The sequence below is a fragment of the Perca flavescens genome, chromosome 4, assembly GCF_004354835.1.
Source record: "Perca flavescens isolate YP-PL-M2 chromosome 4, PFLA_1.0, whole genome shotgun sequence".
NCBI lineage: Eukaryota > Metazoa > Chordata > Actinopteri > Perciformes > Percidae > Perca > Perca flavescens.
In genome coordinates this window covers 2,191,522-2,208,765 of record NC_041334.1, presented here as the reverse complement: position 1 = coordinate 2,208,765, position 17,244 = coordinate 2,191,522, and the positions used below count along the sequence as shown (strand labels likewise).

The following is a 17,244-nucleotide window of genomic DNA, read 5'->3' as shown; positions in this document are numbered from 1 at the left end:
AGCTAGTTCTTTTGGTGTCTAAACTTAACTGTTGCTCACTTTTTGTCAACTAAATTCAAATTTACATTTGTCAGAGGGATGAATGTTTTAATAGTTTACCATGGTGTAGTTGTATAGTTGTTTTATGGTCTCTCTCCTCTCTGGCTGTAGTCGACAGTTTCTCTGTATTGTGTCAATGACTGTCATGTTAGTGCTGTTCAGTAAAAAGTACTTTAAACAAAGTCTTTGGAGGTCTGTTCTTAAAGTAAACATTAACCTGGTAAATAACTTCTCTGAGAATCTCTTTTACATCTAAGCTAAACTGGTATTGTGTCTGAAATTTCTCTAACCTGATTGATATTGAATCGAAAGTTTTATTGAATCTGAATGAATGAATTCGGAATCAAATTTGGGAAATCATCCGCGATACCCAGCCCTATTTTGATTAGTTTTCACATCAAAGCATTAACTCTAAATCAAGTTATTTCAATCCTAAACTCCCTGTGTTGTTGTTCCAGGTGCTCTGGGTCAAAGAGTGAAATATCCAGATCGTTTTTGTGGTGTGAAAGGATCGACCGTCACCCTCCCCTGCTCCTTCACACCACTGAAGTCTGTCGTTGACAATGGAAGAGAAGTTTTGATCGAGGTCGTCAGAGTCATCTGGTGCAAGAACCATGAATTTTGTCACCTTACCACTCCGTCTGTGTATGACAGCGAATCACAGAACATTAACACTCGTTACAGATACCTGGGAGACAAGAAGGGAGACTGCACTTTACAGATCACAGATTTACAAAATGAAGATGACGCAACTTTTCGCTTCAGAGTGGAAGCGAATGATCCCAGAGCATCTTTTACTGACCCAGCAGGAGTGAGAGTCACAGTCGCTGGTAAGAGAATCCTGTGGTAATGCTATCAAAAACAAAAATGACAATAATATCAATAACTTAACCCTGTTAATTCTACAGTTTTGATTGATATGAAATTAAAAATGTTATCAAATCGGGGCCTTGTGAATTCTGAATTGAATTTTGTAAAACCTTTGGCAATACCGAGCCCTATTTATTAGTTTTCACATCAAAGCATTCGCTCTAAATCAAGTTCCTTTATTCCTAATCTCACTGTGTTGTTGTTCCAGCTGCTCTGGGTCAATGTGTAAACTATCCAGATAGCCCTGTTTGGGCTGTGAAAGGATCGACCATCACCCTCCCCTGCTCCTTCACACCACTGAAGTCTGTCAATGACAATGGAAGAGAAGTTTTGATCGAGGTCGTCAGAGTCGCCTGGTGCCAGAGCCCTAACATGTGTCGGACAGGCACTCCGTCTGTGTACGACAGCGAATCAAACAACAACGACCCTCGTTACAGATACCTGGGAGACAAGAAGGGAGACTGCACTTTACAGATCTCAGATTTACAGGAGGAAGACAACGCAACTTTTCTCTTCAGAGTGGAAGCTAATGACTACAGAGCATCTTTCACTGACATATCAGGAGTGAGTGTTAGACTCTTAGGTAAGACCATCCTATGAAAATGCTATCAAAAAAAAATGGAAACACAATGATTGACCCTGTTAGCAGAAAACCAGTAGAATTGTTTTGTAGGACATGTGGAAGTTTTTTTATCCACTTCGTGTTTTTTTGGCTTAAAGCCACTTTCACACTGGCACATGAAATCTGCTCTGTAATACGCAATGCACCTCCAGTGGACGTCGTACTACACCGTTGAAAGTGTCGGAAGCAAGTAGAAAAAAATGGCGGCGAAACTAGAACAACTCATTCTGTCAGTGTCGGAATGTCCAATTCTCTATGACCTCTCATCTGAGGGCTATAGAGATATAAACAGAAAGGCTGCTGTTAGGTCAGTTAAATGTGATATAGCAGTATAACGCAGAGATTGGGACTCAAGTCTGACCGAAGAGGAAAAGTGCTTTGGTGCCTACTTTAAAGGTGCTGGTTGACAAGTAGCTAATACTAATGTTTGGTCTATAACGTTAGCTAATTCTAGGTGGGTAACATAAGAGTACGACATCGTTCAACACGCTCGGTAATTTTTAGTATGATTGTTTTGACCACAGTTAACAACTCTGGGGTAACCCACGAATTCATCAGTAACGTTAACTGTATAGATAGATACTAATCTAATGGTAATTTTAGCACACCACTGTCTCTCTGCCTTACTCTCCCGGCACTGCAAGGCTTCAGTCGGGATGAGAGCTGCCCCAGCCCATGTACACATCCACAGTTAGCCCCCCCCTCCCTTTCAATTATTGTGTCATATATCTTTGCTGTGCATGTTATAGGTTATACAGGGCACGCCCTTATACTCTGCTTCTGACTGGCTAGTAGTCCTTACCTTGGTACTGTCAGGGAATGTCCTCATACTCTGCTTCTGACTGGCTAGTAGTCCCTACCTAGGTACTGTCAGGGCACACCCTCATACTCTGCTTCTGACTGGCTAGTAGTCCCTACCTAGGTACTGTCAGGGCACACCCTCATACTCTGCTTCTGACTGGCTAGTAGTCCTTACCTAAGTACTGTCAGGGCACGCCCTCATACTCTGCTTCTGACTGGCTAGTAGTCCTTACCTAGGTACTGTCAGGGCACGCCCTCATACTCTGCTTCTGACTGGCTAGTAGTCCTTACCTAGGTACTGTCAGGGCACGCCCTCATACTCTGCTTCTGACTGGCTAGTAGTCCTTACCTACCTATTGAATGTTTGACTTCCAACAAAGACTGAACAGACGTGTGATGCCTCACTCTGTAGCTAAAGTTTTTTTTTAAATAAACCATGTAAACCTAATCTGATAAAAGCTCTAAATACAATTATCAACCTGAAAATGAGCATAATATGATCACTTTAATGTAAACATTTACTTGGTAAATACATTCTCTGAGAATCTCTTTAACATCTAAGCTAAACTGGTATTATATCTGAAATTTTCCTAACCTGATTGATATTGACTCAAAAATGTTATCAAATCCGAAATCATCCGCGATACCCAGCCCTTTTTATTAGTTTTCACATCAAAGCATTCGCTCTAAATCAAGTTCCTTTATTCCTAAACTCCCTGTGTTGTTGTTCCAGGTGTTCTGGGTCAAAGTGTGAACTATCCAGATCCTGTTTGTGCTGTGAAAGGATCGACCATCACCCTCCCCTGCTCCTTCACACCACTGAAGTCTGTCAATGACAATGGAAGAGAAGTTTTGATCGAGGTCGTCAGAGTCGCCTGGTGCCAGAGCCCTCACATGTGTCGGACAGGCACTCCGTCTGTGTACGACAGCGAATCACAGAACATCTACCCTCATTACAGATACCTGGGAGACAAGAAGGGAGACTGCACTTTACAGATCTCAGATTTACAGGAGGAAGATGGCGCAACATTTCGCTTCAGAGTAGAAACTAATGATCCCAGAGCAACTTTTACTGGCCAACCAGGAGTGAGAGTCACAGTCGTAGGTAAGAGGATTTAAAATTAATTTTTTTAAGATTATATTAAGTGAGAATTTGCAGTAGTTGTTGTTTATAGTAAAACATTTTAATGCACTTCGGGCTAAATTTGCTCAAAACCATGTACTGAAGGACGTTTATAATGCACATTTATTTTATTTTTCATATTTACTTTAGATGGTGCTCAGATGAAGATAAGAAGCTCCAGAGATGACGGAGAGTTTAAAAGAGGGGAATCAGTCACACTGAACTGTTCTGCTGCAATCTGCACTATCCACCAACTGGAGGTCACCTGGTTCAGAGATGGCTCCGCCCTCTCAGAGTCTGGCCCCGCCCTCCATCTGGGTTATCTGACTGCAAAGGATTCTGGGAACTACACCTGTGGTTTGAAGAGGAACAACCACACCCTCTCCGTGCCGTACAGCCTGCACGTGGAAGATGAGGAGGAAGGTTTGTTTGATCAGTTTTCTGTTTGTAGGAAATAATTATTTAAACTTAAATAGAGTTATGAAGTAGGAGAAATCTATTACTGAGGATGTCAATGATTAACCGTGTCCTTGATAGCCTGGTCCTACCAGACTCTGGTCCATTTCATTTGTACAGAGAGTCTGGCTACTCTGGTGTAATTGGTAGCGATGCTGTAATGTTGTGTGGTGAGGAATCCGCTGACACTGTTTCTTGATTATAAAGGTTTATTTACATCAAAGGAATCAGCATCAATTGACAAGCTCTGAAGAGCTCGGAGAGGACCTGTTTTCCCAATTCTCCAGTGGTCCTCTGACTTTCTTTGTTTGAACATGGTATATATTCTATAACATATGTAACATAGATGGGGGAGGAAACAATACTTTGACCAATGGCTACAAGCCAACTGGCCTTATTTTGGAGGGGCCACTGATAATGCATCACAGATGTTTTCATGAGAGGTGTCTTCTGAAACTAGAGTAAAGTTCATACGAGGTCTCCTGTCGAATCTTAGATACCAGTCCTAAATGTTCAGATAAATCTCAAATACATGTTTTTAAGAATTCTTTAGTTCTTTAGTTCTTTAGGCCTGTAAGTCATATAATTAATTAATTTAAGTATCAAAAGAGACGAGACGTCTCCATCCGTGTATTGACAGACACACCAGGGCCAAAGTTGAAAAACGAAATGAGCCAAACAGTAAAGTTTATGCACCTTTTTTCACAGCAGACATTTTGACTTGTCATAGTAGGAAAAGCACAGCTGAAATTGATAACCTTAATGATGGCTCAATTCCATCAAGTGTCCCAGTAAGCTATTTCAGTGAGTCAGCATGCACAATACCAGGGTCTCTCCTAAGTGGAATGCAGCCATCATTAATTTGTGTTTGGTTTGGAATACACCTGTGCTTTTCCTACTATGACATGTCAACATGTCTGCCGTGAAAAAGGTCTATACAGTCCAAGTCTAGCCCTCAATAACATCCACACTGCCAACATGATTGCAACATTTATAAAGCCTGCGCACCTCTCAGGCTACACTGGTTGATATTTGATTGTGTCATCAAAAACGTAGTTATTGGGTAAAATGTATTTGGCCTTTTCATTCATTCTGACCTGTTTCACAGGAACATTTGGTGCATTACTAGTCTACAGTCCAACAGCTCTCTGATCTGTCTCACAGGAACAAAAGCCTTTGACACACTGCTGGCTGTTCGTCTGCTTCTCTTCACTCTGCTCACTGTTCTCTTTGTCATAGTAACGTCCATCATCATCAAAAGGTAACTTTCAAATCACTCTGCTGAGTCATGTTCCTGTATGTATTCTTCAAAACAAAAGTATTTCTACATTAATCTGAAACATGAGAGTTTGAAGAGTCGTTCATTTAGCATTTTCTTAAACTGATTTATTATGTGGTTCTACTGCGTTTGATTTGCTATCATTAAATTGTATTTTATTTAATCTTAAAGTGGTCGTATTAGGCTTTGGGGCTTTTCCCCTTTACTTTATTGTATTATATAACTTTTTTTGTGCATGTTACAGGGTAACGAAGTGAAAAAGCCCAAAGTCCCCCCCAAAGGGACTTACCATCTCCAACAGAAAACACTGTTCACAAACTGCTCCAAACAGCTCTCTTGTAGTCCAGCCTTTACTTCAAAGACAAACGTGGTCACTTTGTAACACACGTTACAATGCTCGCCTAGCTGCTAGCATGGCACACCCTCATACTCTGCTTCTGACTGGCTAGTAGTCCTTACCTAGATACTGTCAGGGCACGCCCTCATACTCTGCTTCTGAGTGGCTAGTAGTCCTTACCTAGGTACTGTCAGGACACGCCCTCATACTCTGCTTCTGACTGGCTAGTAGTCCTTCCCTAGGTACTGTCAGGACATGCACTCATACTCTGCTTCTGATTGGCTAGTAGTCCTTACCTAGGTACTGTCAGGACACGCCCTCATACTCTGCTTCTGACTGGCTAGTAGTCCTTCCCTAGGTACTGTCAGGGCACGCCCTCATACTCTGCTTCTGACTGGCTAGTAGTCCTTACCTAGGTACTGTCAGGACATGCACTCATACTCTGCTTCTGACTGGCTAGTAGTCCTTACCTAGGTACTGTCAGGACATGCACTCATACTCTGCTTCTGATTGGCTAGTAGTCCTTACCTAGGTACTGTCAGGGCACGCCCTCATACTCTGCTTCTGACTGGCTAGTAGTCCTTACCTAGGTACTGTCAGGGCACGCCCTCATACTCTGCTTCTGACTGGCTAGTAGTCCTTACCTAGGTACTGTGCGTGTCCCAACAAAGATGGAACAGAAGTGAGATGTCTCACTCTGTAGCTAAAACACAGGGTGAAAAGAGGAGCTGCAGCAATGTGCAGTACAACACAAATATGGTGTTTTTTGAAAATTAAACCATGTAAACATTTTCTAATATAACTTCTAAATACAATTATGAACCTGAAAATGACCATTATATGAGTACTTTAAGTTATGTGTGAAGTACTTTGTAATTTGAGTTTGTGTCAATTACATTTTTAAAAACAGTAATATGTTAGACTCTCTCTCCAGGGTACAAGCGGCCGAAATGGGTTTCCTCAGGAGGGTGGCTGGCGTCTCCCTTAGAGATAGGGTGAGAAGCTCAGTCATCCGTGAGGAGCTCGGGAGAGAGCCGCTGCTCCCTTTGCGTCGAAAGGAGCCAGTTGAGGTGGTTCGGGCATCTGGTAAGGATGCCCCCTGGGCGCCTCCCTAGGGAGGTGTTCCAGGCACGTCCAGCTGGGAGGAGGCCTCGGGGAAGACCCAGGACTAGGTGGAGGGATTATATCTCCAACCTGGCCTGGGAACGCCTCGGGATCCCCCAGTCGGAGCTGGTTAATGTTGCTCGGGAAAGGGAAGTTTGGGGTCCCCTGCTGGAGCTGCTCCCCCCGCGACCCGACACCAGATAAGCGGACGAAGATGGATGGATGGATGGATGTTAGACTCTACTCTAACTATTTCTACATCCTTCTTCATAGGACGTGCGTTTGCAAAAAAAGATGACGGTGTAGGTGAGTCACTAAACATCCTTTACTGTTTTTTATTATTATATATATATATTATTTTTATTTATAACACTTTATAGTTAACCGTCATGTCTTTATGGAGAGTTTTAAAGGTCCCATGGCACTTTATGAGTTTTTTTTTTAACCTTAATATGAGTTCCCCCAGCCTGCCTATGGTCCCCCAGTGGCTAGAAATGGTGATAGGTGTAAACTGAGCCCTGGGTATCCTGCTCTGTCTTTGAGAAAATGAAAGCTCAGATGGACCAATCTGGAATCTTCTCCTTATGAGGTCATAATGGCTGTAATTCTGCACCAAGGCTGAATTTCAGGAAAGAGACTTCAGATACAGTATTAGGGGACCACTAAGGTCTATATAAAAGAGACTTCAGATACAGTATTAGGGGACCACTAAGGTCTATATAAAAGAGACTTCAGATACAGTATTAGGGGACCACTAAGGTCTATATAAAAGAGACTTCAGATACAGTATTAGGGACCACTAAGGTCTATATAAAAGAGACTTCAGATACAGTATTAGGGGACCACTAAGGTCTATATAAAAGAGACTTCAGATACAGTATTAGGGGACCACTAAGGTCTATATAAAAGAGACTTCAGATACAGTATTAGGGGACCACTAAGGTCTATATAAAAGAGACTTCAGATACAGTATTAGGGACCACTAAGGTCTATATAAAAGAGACTTCAGATACAGTATTAGGGGACCACTAAGGTCTATATAAAAGAGACTTCAGATACAGTATTAGGGGGACCACTAAGGTCTATATAAAAGAGACTTCAGATACAGTATTAGGGGACCACTAAGGTCTATATAAAAGAGACTTCAGGTACAGTATTAGGGACCACTAAGGCCTATATAAAAGAGACTTCAGATACAGTATTAGGGACCACTAAGGTCTATATAAAAGAGACTTCAGATACATTATTAGGGGACCACTAAGGTCTATATAAAAGAGACTTCAGATACAGTATTAGGGGACCACTAAGGTCTATATAAAAGAGACTTCAGATACAGTATTAGGGGACCACTAAGGTCTATATAAAAGCATCCAAAGAGCACTAGGTCATGGGACCTTTAAAGTTGCTTTCACACCTGCCTTGTTTGGTCCATTTAAAACCTACCCTGGAGCATTTGGTCTGATAGTCCGGTTGGTTGGGCCGGTGTGAAAGCTTATTAAACTCTGGTGTGGACTAAACAAACTAACTCTGGACCACTTGAAAACGGGGTTCTCTTTTCTCTTCCAAATGAACTAGAGTTTGGTTCACTTCAGGTGAGAACACAATCCGACCCAAATACAGGAAGGGAACCAGAATCAGTGCATTTACTAGCCTGCAGCTTCAACCTTGCACACAATTTACAGACTTATATATGATTTAAGGGACGATAACTTTTAAATCCACAACTTATTCTGAACACACATCGCTGGTCATCTGTGTGACATCATCAGTCTGTGTGACATCATCTCTCTCTCTCCTTCTCTCGCTGTCTTCCAGCTGCTCATTGTCCGCCTTCTTCTAAAATATTAGAAACATTAAAGCAGAACCAGAAAACCCAAGCTGTTATAAATTCGGTGTTGCTCCATTATTTCTGAGAGCAGAAGTGTCCGCGAGTTTCAGATATTCTGTCCAATAAACAAGCGTCTGACTCGATCACGTGACGTGTGTTTACAGTGTTTGGTGCGTTTGACGACGTGTGAAAGCAAACTGAACCAAATGGAAAATGGAACTGTCAAAGCTGCCTTTATGACTTCCTGTTAAAAACATTCAGCTGTTATGAATAAATTAATTAGCACAGAAACAGGAACCTGGCTTCTGTCAGAAAACCAATTGAAGAGAAACATATAAACACCAATGTCAAAGTTTCCTAAGTACTCGGGCCTGGTGCCCGATTTCTGGCGTATGACTATTTTAGATAAAATAAATAAATTAAAAAGTCCACATAGGATTTGTTTTGATGCGCTGGATTTAACCAATCATCGAACTTCCACTTACCAATGAAACGAGTTCTAGCCAATCAGATGCAAAGTAGGGCGGGTCTTTGCCGAAATGTGAGAGTGTGGTGCCGGTGTGGTCTCCGTTGTAACGTGGCTAAAAAAAATGTAGGCAAAGATTATCAAACTTGGAGCATGTAGATACAGGCAGCTTTAGTTGAGAAAGTAGTTAAAAACAAATGGCGCTGGGCATGAATAGAGGACGAGAGGAAAAGAGTGGAGACGGGAAGCTGTTAGCACTTGGTGCCTCAAACTGAGGGAGCTGGCCGGGTGCTGCTTCTGCAGCGCATGTTGAAGGAAGACACCGGACGGCAGCAGCGGTAAGAAAGTGCTCGCTAGTCATTAGATGCTAATCACAAAGCTTCAGTCCGTGCACTCCGTCATACGAGTACGTTACCGGCAACGACCCCTACCGTTAAGACTGCGACTGTGCCTTCACTGACCGACCGTGATACAAACAATACGTGTGTGCACGTTCATAGCGGAACGTGATTTGTCATTAACGATGGATGGCCACTGTGTAAAAGCTATCTGAAGCCCAAACTGCCTTGACAAAGCTGTCTGTTTGAACTTAGCATGGCAGGTATTAAAACATAACGGCCTTGTCCCAGAGTTTAGATGTCTAGCTATATGAAAACATAAAGAATGCGACGTTTTTAATAAATGTCAATAAAGCAGCTAATATCAACATGGACAAAATCATGAATGTACTAATTCGCTTAATTCGATGATGACCTGGCCAAAGTAGTAAAGTTTAGTTTTCACAAAGATTCATTGTAGGATTATAGTATTGCAATATGTAAATCCAAATTGACGCTTAATTTAATTTAAGAAGTAAAAATTGATCCAAAACTTTTTAGTTTTAAAAAGACTTTTATTATTGTGTAATGTCAGAAGGACTTTAACTGTTTTGCCAGTCAAATTAACTTTAATGAGTGCATATTGAAATATTACACTGTTGTTTGGCAAAAAATGCATCTCAAAATGCATCAGATTGATGCTTTAAAATATAGAATATTTAAAATTTTCTTCCGGGGGAGCATGCCCCCGGACCTCCACAGAGGGGTAATATCCTTCTCACCTTTTTCACCCCTGACCCATTTTCATGCCTGTTTTAAAGATGGTTAGAAATGAAAGCTCGTCTTCCCCTCAGCTCCTCCTCAATAACTCCTGAAAAATAATTTTAGTAAACTGAATATAAAAACAAACTAAAACCTTTAAGAAAAACTAAATCTACACAGAAACTTTATTTACAGGTTAAAAAACAAACAAAAAAAATTAAACATAAATCATGTCAGTTTGAGATTTTTAGCTTTAATCTTTCACTACTTCAAAAAAAGGAGACAGCACTTCACTTGAGTTTCTGCGCAGGAATCTTCCGAACATAGTCATACTGGGAAATCCAGAGAGAGTTGTGTGATTGATGCCATTAACACAAAGTTTAGCAGCGCAATGCTAATGATTTAGTTTGAAGTTCCTGTGATGTGACGTTTCCAGTCTACGGTTCACCTCAGAGAACACAGATGGGATGAGTTATATTTTGAATGTGCACAAAGTTTTGGACATGAGCAGAAATCTTTCTTAAACACATGTTACAGTCCAGGGGTTTATTAATACATTAAAATGAATAATGTATCATTGAGGTGACTAATTGTCATATGCACATTTAAGGAGGTTACTTTCCCAACAAAAGACGCAAAAGAGGAGGAAGGAGTAAATGATGATAGGCTACATGTGTGCTGACTCAGATATAATTAGAAAAGTTGATCCAAAGGAGAATAAATAGTTGAAAGCAATGAATGCCTGAGAGCCTTACTGCAATATATACCATTATATTTTTATATTTGGATTGTAATCTAGGTTTCCCTTTACATAAAGGTATTTCCAGCATATTGATTCAGAAAAAGGTAGAAATAGGTGCATAAAAAGGTGCATTTTCTGGGGGAGGACACCCAGACCCCCCACATCATAAGTCACCACACAAATCTGGAAACAAAACCTTGGCCTTTGCGTAGCCAGGCCAGTTATAATTAGGCCATATGTTGGCGCCATCTAAATTACATCTACAAATTGGCCAGCTGAAATGAACATACACTGGCTATTAACAAGCTGGGCAACCCAATCGCCGTTTTGCACTGCATTCAGTTTATTTAAATGGGTCCGGGCTAAGTCCTGAATCTACTGAAGTCCTAGAAACGCCCCTGTTTCTTATTATTAAAACCCTGGACTTTACATGAGATGTCGCTGTGCTGTGACTGCTTCACATCGGACACTAAAGTAGTTTAAAGATTAAACATCGTGGCTGTTCTCCAACATGTATTCTCTATGAATATGTAGATACATACTTCTGAGAACATTATACCTGGCCCTGACAAAAACTAACTACAACTAAATATATAAAAACTTAAACTAAACTACAACTAACAAACACTCTGAAAACAAACTCAAACTAAATTAAATTTAAACTATTAAAACTTTGCTCCAATATTAACTCAAACAAAACACATAAAAAAACCCATTAAAAGCTGAATTGCTCACAAGAAATTAAGTGTATTGTTATAATGATTCCTATTATATTGACACAGAGAAAAATCCCTGAGCCAGTAAGGTTAGAGGGGGATCCCCATGACCTTTCCTCTAGCGCCCCCCTCAGGACAAACTTTAGACTTGTAGCTCCACTACTGAAGGAAGTCTGCAGGACTTTGAGCCATGTGGCTGTCGGCTGCTTGTCTTTTTCTGCTGTTTGAACTCTGCGTTGTCAAATGAAGAAAACTTAAATTAAAGAAAAAACCGAGGTGGTTGTTTTTGGAGCCCAAGAGGAACCATTTAAAGTCAGCGCTCAGCTTCAATCGACAATGTTAAAAACAACAGACAAAGCCAGAAATCTTGGTGTAGTCATGGACTCAGACCTGAATTTCAACAGCCACGTTAAGACAGTCTATTATCACCTGAAGAATATATCAAGGGTTAAAGTAGGGCTGGGCGATATATCGATATAAAAAATATATCGATATATTTTTAAATGAGATATAGAATTAGACCATATCGCATATATCGATATAGTTCAAATGTGATCCTTGCTCCCATAGATATATACACAGATGTCGCCTTGAGGTTCTAAACATACGTCAAAACCGCCGCCATCTTGGAACAGGGGTGCGAAGCATTCAGATCAACGCTAAAGATGCCGGACTTTTGTACTGCTTAATTATGTTCGATAGAGGAAATGAAAAGAACAAACAGCAATGAATAACATTTAACAGGTGACAATGTGTTTTATGATTATGTATGCCGCCTTCGACCAGCAACCTGAGCTCCGGCGGCAGCGGGAGGCGGAGAGCTCCGTGGCCGGCCGCAGCGTCTCTTCCCGGGGAAAACACAGCTTTGCCTCGCTGCTGCATGGGTCCCCGCTGATCCAGATCGGACCAGCCAAAGACAGAGTGGTGATCGGTAGGATCTTACACGTAGTCCAGGACGACCTGTATGTCGATATCGGCGGAAAGTTCCACTAAGTTTGCCGGCGGCAGGCGGACGGAGAGAAGCTACAGCGGGGCAGCAGAGACCGTCTGCAGCTGCAGGATCTGGAGCTCAGTGCCCGTTAAAATGACATGTAACGCATAAATACATACAGAAATAAATAGTGGAGGAATGAGCCTGGACATTTCAGTCTGTTTTAAACTTCACCTTGAAGCAGAAACTCTTAGTTCAGAAGGGTGAAGTTTCCGTTTGGACTCAGATCTGTGAACCGATCATAATAAATATTCTTTGTATTAACACATTAATTAGTTTCTTTGTTTTGTAGTCGATAGTTCATCTTTTAGTTTACTTACAGTGGGGGAAATAAGTATTTGACCCCTTGCTGATTTTGCAGGTTTGCCCACTTACAAAGAATGCAAAAATCTACAATTTTAATCATATGTACATTCTAACAGTGAAAGACAGAATCCCAAAGAAAATTCCAGAAAATCACATCATATGAATTTATTAAAATTGATAACCATCTGATGAGGAAAAACAAGTATTTGACCCCCTGGACAAACGGCATGTTAATATTTTGTAGAAAAGCCATTATTGGCCAGCACAGATGTCAAACGGTTTTTATAGTTGGTGACAAGGTTTGTGCACATTTCGGCAGGGATGTTGGCCCTCCTCCCTGCAGACAGCCTCCAAATCATTCAGGTTCCGAGGTTGTCGCCTGGCAACTCAATTTTAAGCTCCCTCTAAAGATTTTCAATCGGATTCAGGTCTGGAGACTGGCTAGGCCACTCCAGAACCTTGATGTGCTTCTTCTTCAGCCACTCTTTTGTTGCTTTGGCGGTGTGCTTAGGGTCGTTGTCGTGCTGAAACACCCATCCTCGACCCATCTTCAGCTCTCTCACTGAGGGAAGGAGATGTCGGCCCAGAATTCCACAATACATGGCCCCGTCCATCCTCCCCTCAATACGATGGAGTTGTCCCGTCCCCTTGGCTGAAAAGCACCCCCAAAGCATGATGTTGCCACCACCATGCTTGACGGTGGGGATGGTGTTCTTTGGGTTGTACTCGGTGTTCTTTGCCCTCCAAACACGACGAGTTGAGTTGAGGCCAAAAAGTTCTATTTTGGTCTCATCTGACCACATCACCTTCTTCCAGGCCTCTTCTGAGTCGTCCAGGTGGTGAATGGCGAACTTCATGCGGGCCTGTACATGTTTCTTCTTGAGCAGGGGACCTTGCGTGCGCTGCAGGATTTCAATCCATGACGGCGTAGTGTGTTACCAACCGTTTCTTTTGTAACTGTGGTCCCAGCTGCCTTCAGTTGATTCATCAGTTCCCCCTTGTGGTTTTGGGATGATTCCTCACCGTTCGCATGATCAGGGACACCTCACGAGGCAAGATCTTGTGTGGAGGCCCAGACCGAGGGAGGTTGGCGGTGGTGTGGTGCTTCTTCCATTTCCTGATAACTGCACCGACAGTTGATCTTTTCTCTCAAGTTGCTTTCCGATTCTCTTGTAGCCCATCCCAGCCTTGTGCAGATCAACAATCTTGTCCCTGATGTCCGTAGAAAGCTCTTTGGTCTTGCCCATGGTGGTGATCTTGGATGCTGGTTGTTTGGGTGTTGACAAGTGTCTTTTATACAGGTAACGAGGTGAGGCAGGTGTATTTGATGTAGACAATTGGTTTGGATTGGGGCTGTGTCTTAAAGAAAGACTAACTGGCTTGTAGGAGCCAGAATACTTGCTGTTTGTCCAGGGGGTCAAATACTTGTTTTTCCTCATCAGATGGTTATCAATTTTAATAAATTCATATGATGTGATTTTCTGGAATTTTCTTTGGGATTCTGTCTTTCACTGTTAGAATGTACATATGATTAAAATTGTAGATTTTTGCATTCTTTGTAAGTGGGCAAACCTGCAAAATCAGCAAGGGGTCAAATACTTATTTCCCCCACTGTAAGTGGAAGCAGTATCAAGTGGAAGAATGGGACTATAAACCTAGGCTTACAGGCATGAGGCATTACATTTTGAACAAAGTAGATTATATTAATATCAAAAGCTTAATTGACCTTTGGAACGAATCACAAATATGGAGCTTTGATTTCAAAAAAGGTACTCCTGTTATACAGTATTTAGGTTTACATTTTATTGTTATTTGAACAGCTGAGCATTTAATCATGAACCAGGTGAAGAAACCGGTTCATTATTTATTTGATTTTGCAACTGTTTCTATGAAACTACTTGTGACATGTCATATTTGATTTTGGCTTTGACTGAACATTTGCTCTCACTTTGCGGAAAAAAATATCGGGATATATATCGTATATCGATATTCAGCCGAAATATATCGGGATATGACTTTTGGTCCATATCGCCCAGCCCTAGGTTAAAGGCCTTATGTCTCAGCAGGATCTGGAAGAACTTGTCCATGCTTTTATCTTCAGTAGACTTGACTACTGTAACGGTGTCTTTACAGGTCTCCCTAAAAAATCACTCCGACAGCTGCAGCTGATTCAGAACGCTGCTGCTCGAGTCCTCACTAAGACCAAGAAAGTGGATCACATCACTCCAGATCTGAAGTCTTTACAATTGATTTCAAAATACTTCTGCTGGTTTATAAATCACTAAACGGTTTAGGGCCGAATTACATTTCTGATCTGCTGCTACATTAACCCCGTCGACCATGCAACTTTTTTAACATTTCTCGCTCCCGATGCATTTAACGCTCGTGATGTCTTCTCATTGACCGAGCAACTTTTAGTTTTTCTGCGTCAAAATTTGGGTGTATTTTTCAATATTTTTGTCACTTTTAGCAATTTTATTTTATGATATATATATATATATATATATATATATATTTTCAAATGCTATAAAATTGAATACAACACCCAAATTCAAAGAAAGTAGTGAACTTATCACTTATTTTACTTGTGAAGAGCGTACAGAACCATCCACGTTATGTTTTTTTGAAAATTTGGTTGAAACAAAACCCAAATTTCTGAAAAGTTTTGAAAATGGGTCAAATTTAACCCGAGGACAACAGGAGGGTTATGAACCCCCCAGACCTCTCCGGTTGTCTGGGACAGGTCTGCTTCAGTCCCCAGAGTCAGAACTAAACAGGGAGAAGCAGCGTTCAGTTTCTATGCTCCACATATCTGGAACAAACTCCCAGAAAACTGCAGGTCTGCCACAACTCTGTTCTTTTATATCAAGGCTGAAGACCTTTCTTTTTGATGCTGTCCTTCTTTAAATAATTGTTCATTTCTCATACTGCACTGTAACTTTTATTCTCATATTGTATTTGTTTTTATATGTTTGATTGCTCTTTAATGTTTTATATAAAACACTTTGAATTACCTTGTTGCTTAAACGTGCTGTAGAAATAAAGCTGCCTTGCCTTACAACCTTTCTCTGCTGTTTGAACTCTGTTTTGTGTTTCAGCCTCCAGACGTCGTAGAGTAGCTGAGACGTCCAGAGGAACGAGGCCGGGCTGTCTGATATTATCATCTGTATCATATCTGCTCTAATATTACATCACTGGACCTTTATCTCTGATATTATCATCTGTAACATATCTGCTCTAATATTACATCACTGGACCTTTATCTCTGATATTATCATCTGTAACATATCTGTTCTAATATTACATCACTGGACCTTTTATCTCTGATATTATCATCTGTAACATATCTGTTCTAATATTACATCACTGGACCTTTATCTCTGATATTATCTCTAATATTGATCTCTGTTGCTAATATGATTTACAGGAAGTCAAACACATATTGAGTCTGTATGTACGTGAATAGTTGTTTACCAACTGAAAATGCTTGTTTTTTACTTCAGTTAATAGTTTCAATTCTTTAAGAAGTTTAAAATATTTCTATCTGAAGAAATGATAAAGACATCAACATTTTTTTAAGATTTATCATTTTACTTAAGCATCCTTTTATACCTTTGTATGACATTTTATATTCTACACATTAATTTCTACAATGTCATGAATATAATATAAAAACAGTCCCTTTGTAATCTAATAAAATTCATCGTTCTAAGAACACACCTGCGAACAATTTTGCTGATTAAGAACACGTCATGAATCAGACGAAGGCTTTTCTTAGGAACTTTCTCAACAAAAATCTGTGTAAACCTATAGGTAGCATATATACACACAGATACCGCATTGACAACTGCTATTCATTGGAGCAATACATCAACGCGGCCACTATGCACTTTACTAATACACCTCAACAATGCACTATATACAGTATGATCACTCTGCATTCTGCCTCTACTATTATAGGGTCTATGGACTGTCTGATTTCTCCGAGCTCTATGCACTTTATTTGCTAATGCACTTTAATAATGGACTAACATGATCATACTGCATTCTGTGTTTTATGTCTTTTTTAAGCTATAAAGGAAAAGCACTTTATCGAGTGCTCTACTGGTTAGATGTAAAAACTGCATTTCGTTGTACTGGTTGTCCTTACAATGACAACGAAGTTTAAACTAATCTAATCTAATTTTGGGGCGGACATGCCGCGCCTCCTAATGCATATGTGTGTATCGAGGCAGGACGTCTATCCACAATTAAAATCTTATTTCTCATTGAATTGAACTGATTTTGAAGCTGTCTGCAAATACCAGACATGTATTTCTGATACATGGTACTGGGTTTAATTTAAAATGCAGGTTTTCATACCAACGTATCTCTAACATACCAACATATCTTATAGGTCTACAGTATGCACCTTTCATCTTTAAGATAATTTAAACGGGTGTGTTATAAAAAACATTCCCCCCGTACAGTTGTTATGAAGGGGGC

General features: G+C 40.7%; 1 protein-coding gene across 2 annotated transcripts; it reads left to right on the top strand.

Moving 5' to 3' along the window:
- Positions 1–608: 608 nt before the first annotated feature.
- On the top strand, positions 609–16,136 carry LOC114554611 (sialoadhesin). Of its 2 annotated transcripts, XM_028576546.1 has the most exons (7): positions 609–869; positions 1,118–1,492; positions 3,066–3,437; positions 3,606–3,878; positions 5,076–5,172; positions 6,905–6,937; positions 15,858–16,136. In XM_028576546.1, exons 2-6 carry the CDS (start codon positions 1,282–1,284, stop codon positions 6,927–6,929), a joined length of 978 nt encoding a protein of 325 aa, XP_028432347.1. In that variant the 5' UTR covers positions 609–869; positions 1,118–1,281; the 3' UTR covers positions 6,930–6,937; positions 15,858–16,136. The 2 variants fall into 2 exon arrangements, with proteins under 2 accessions (XP_028432347.1, XP_028432349.1); XM_028576548.1 differs by lacking the exons at positions 6,905–6,937; positions 15,858–16,136 and having other exon boundaries at positions 5,020–5,103.
- Positions 16,137–17,244: the final 1,108 nt, after the last annotated feature.

What these genes read in the sequence shown, in the direction of transcription:
- LOC114554611 (XM_028576546.1), top strand. Translation starts at nt 1,282, where the DNA reads ATGTGTCGGACAGGCACTCCGTCTGTGTACGACAGCGAATCAAACAAC. An exon ending in CGTGGAAGATGAGGAGGAAG is followed by an intron (nt 3,879 to 5,075) that starts GTTTGTTTGATC and finishes TCTGTCTCACAG; the next exon opens with GAACAAAAGCCTTTGACACA. An exon ending in ACGTCCATCATCATCAAAAG is followed by an intron (nt 5,173 to 6,904) that starts GTAACTTTCAAA and finishes CCTTCTTCATAG; the next exon opens with GACGTGCGTTTGCAAAAAAA.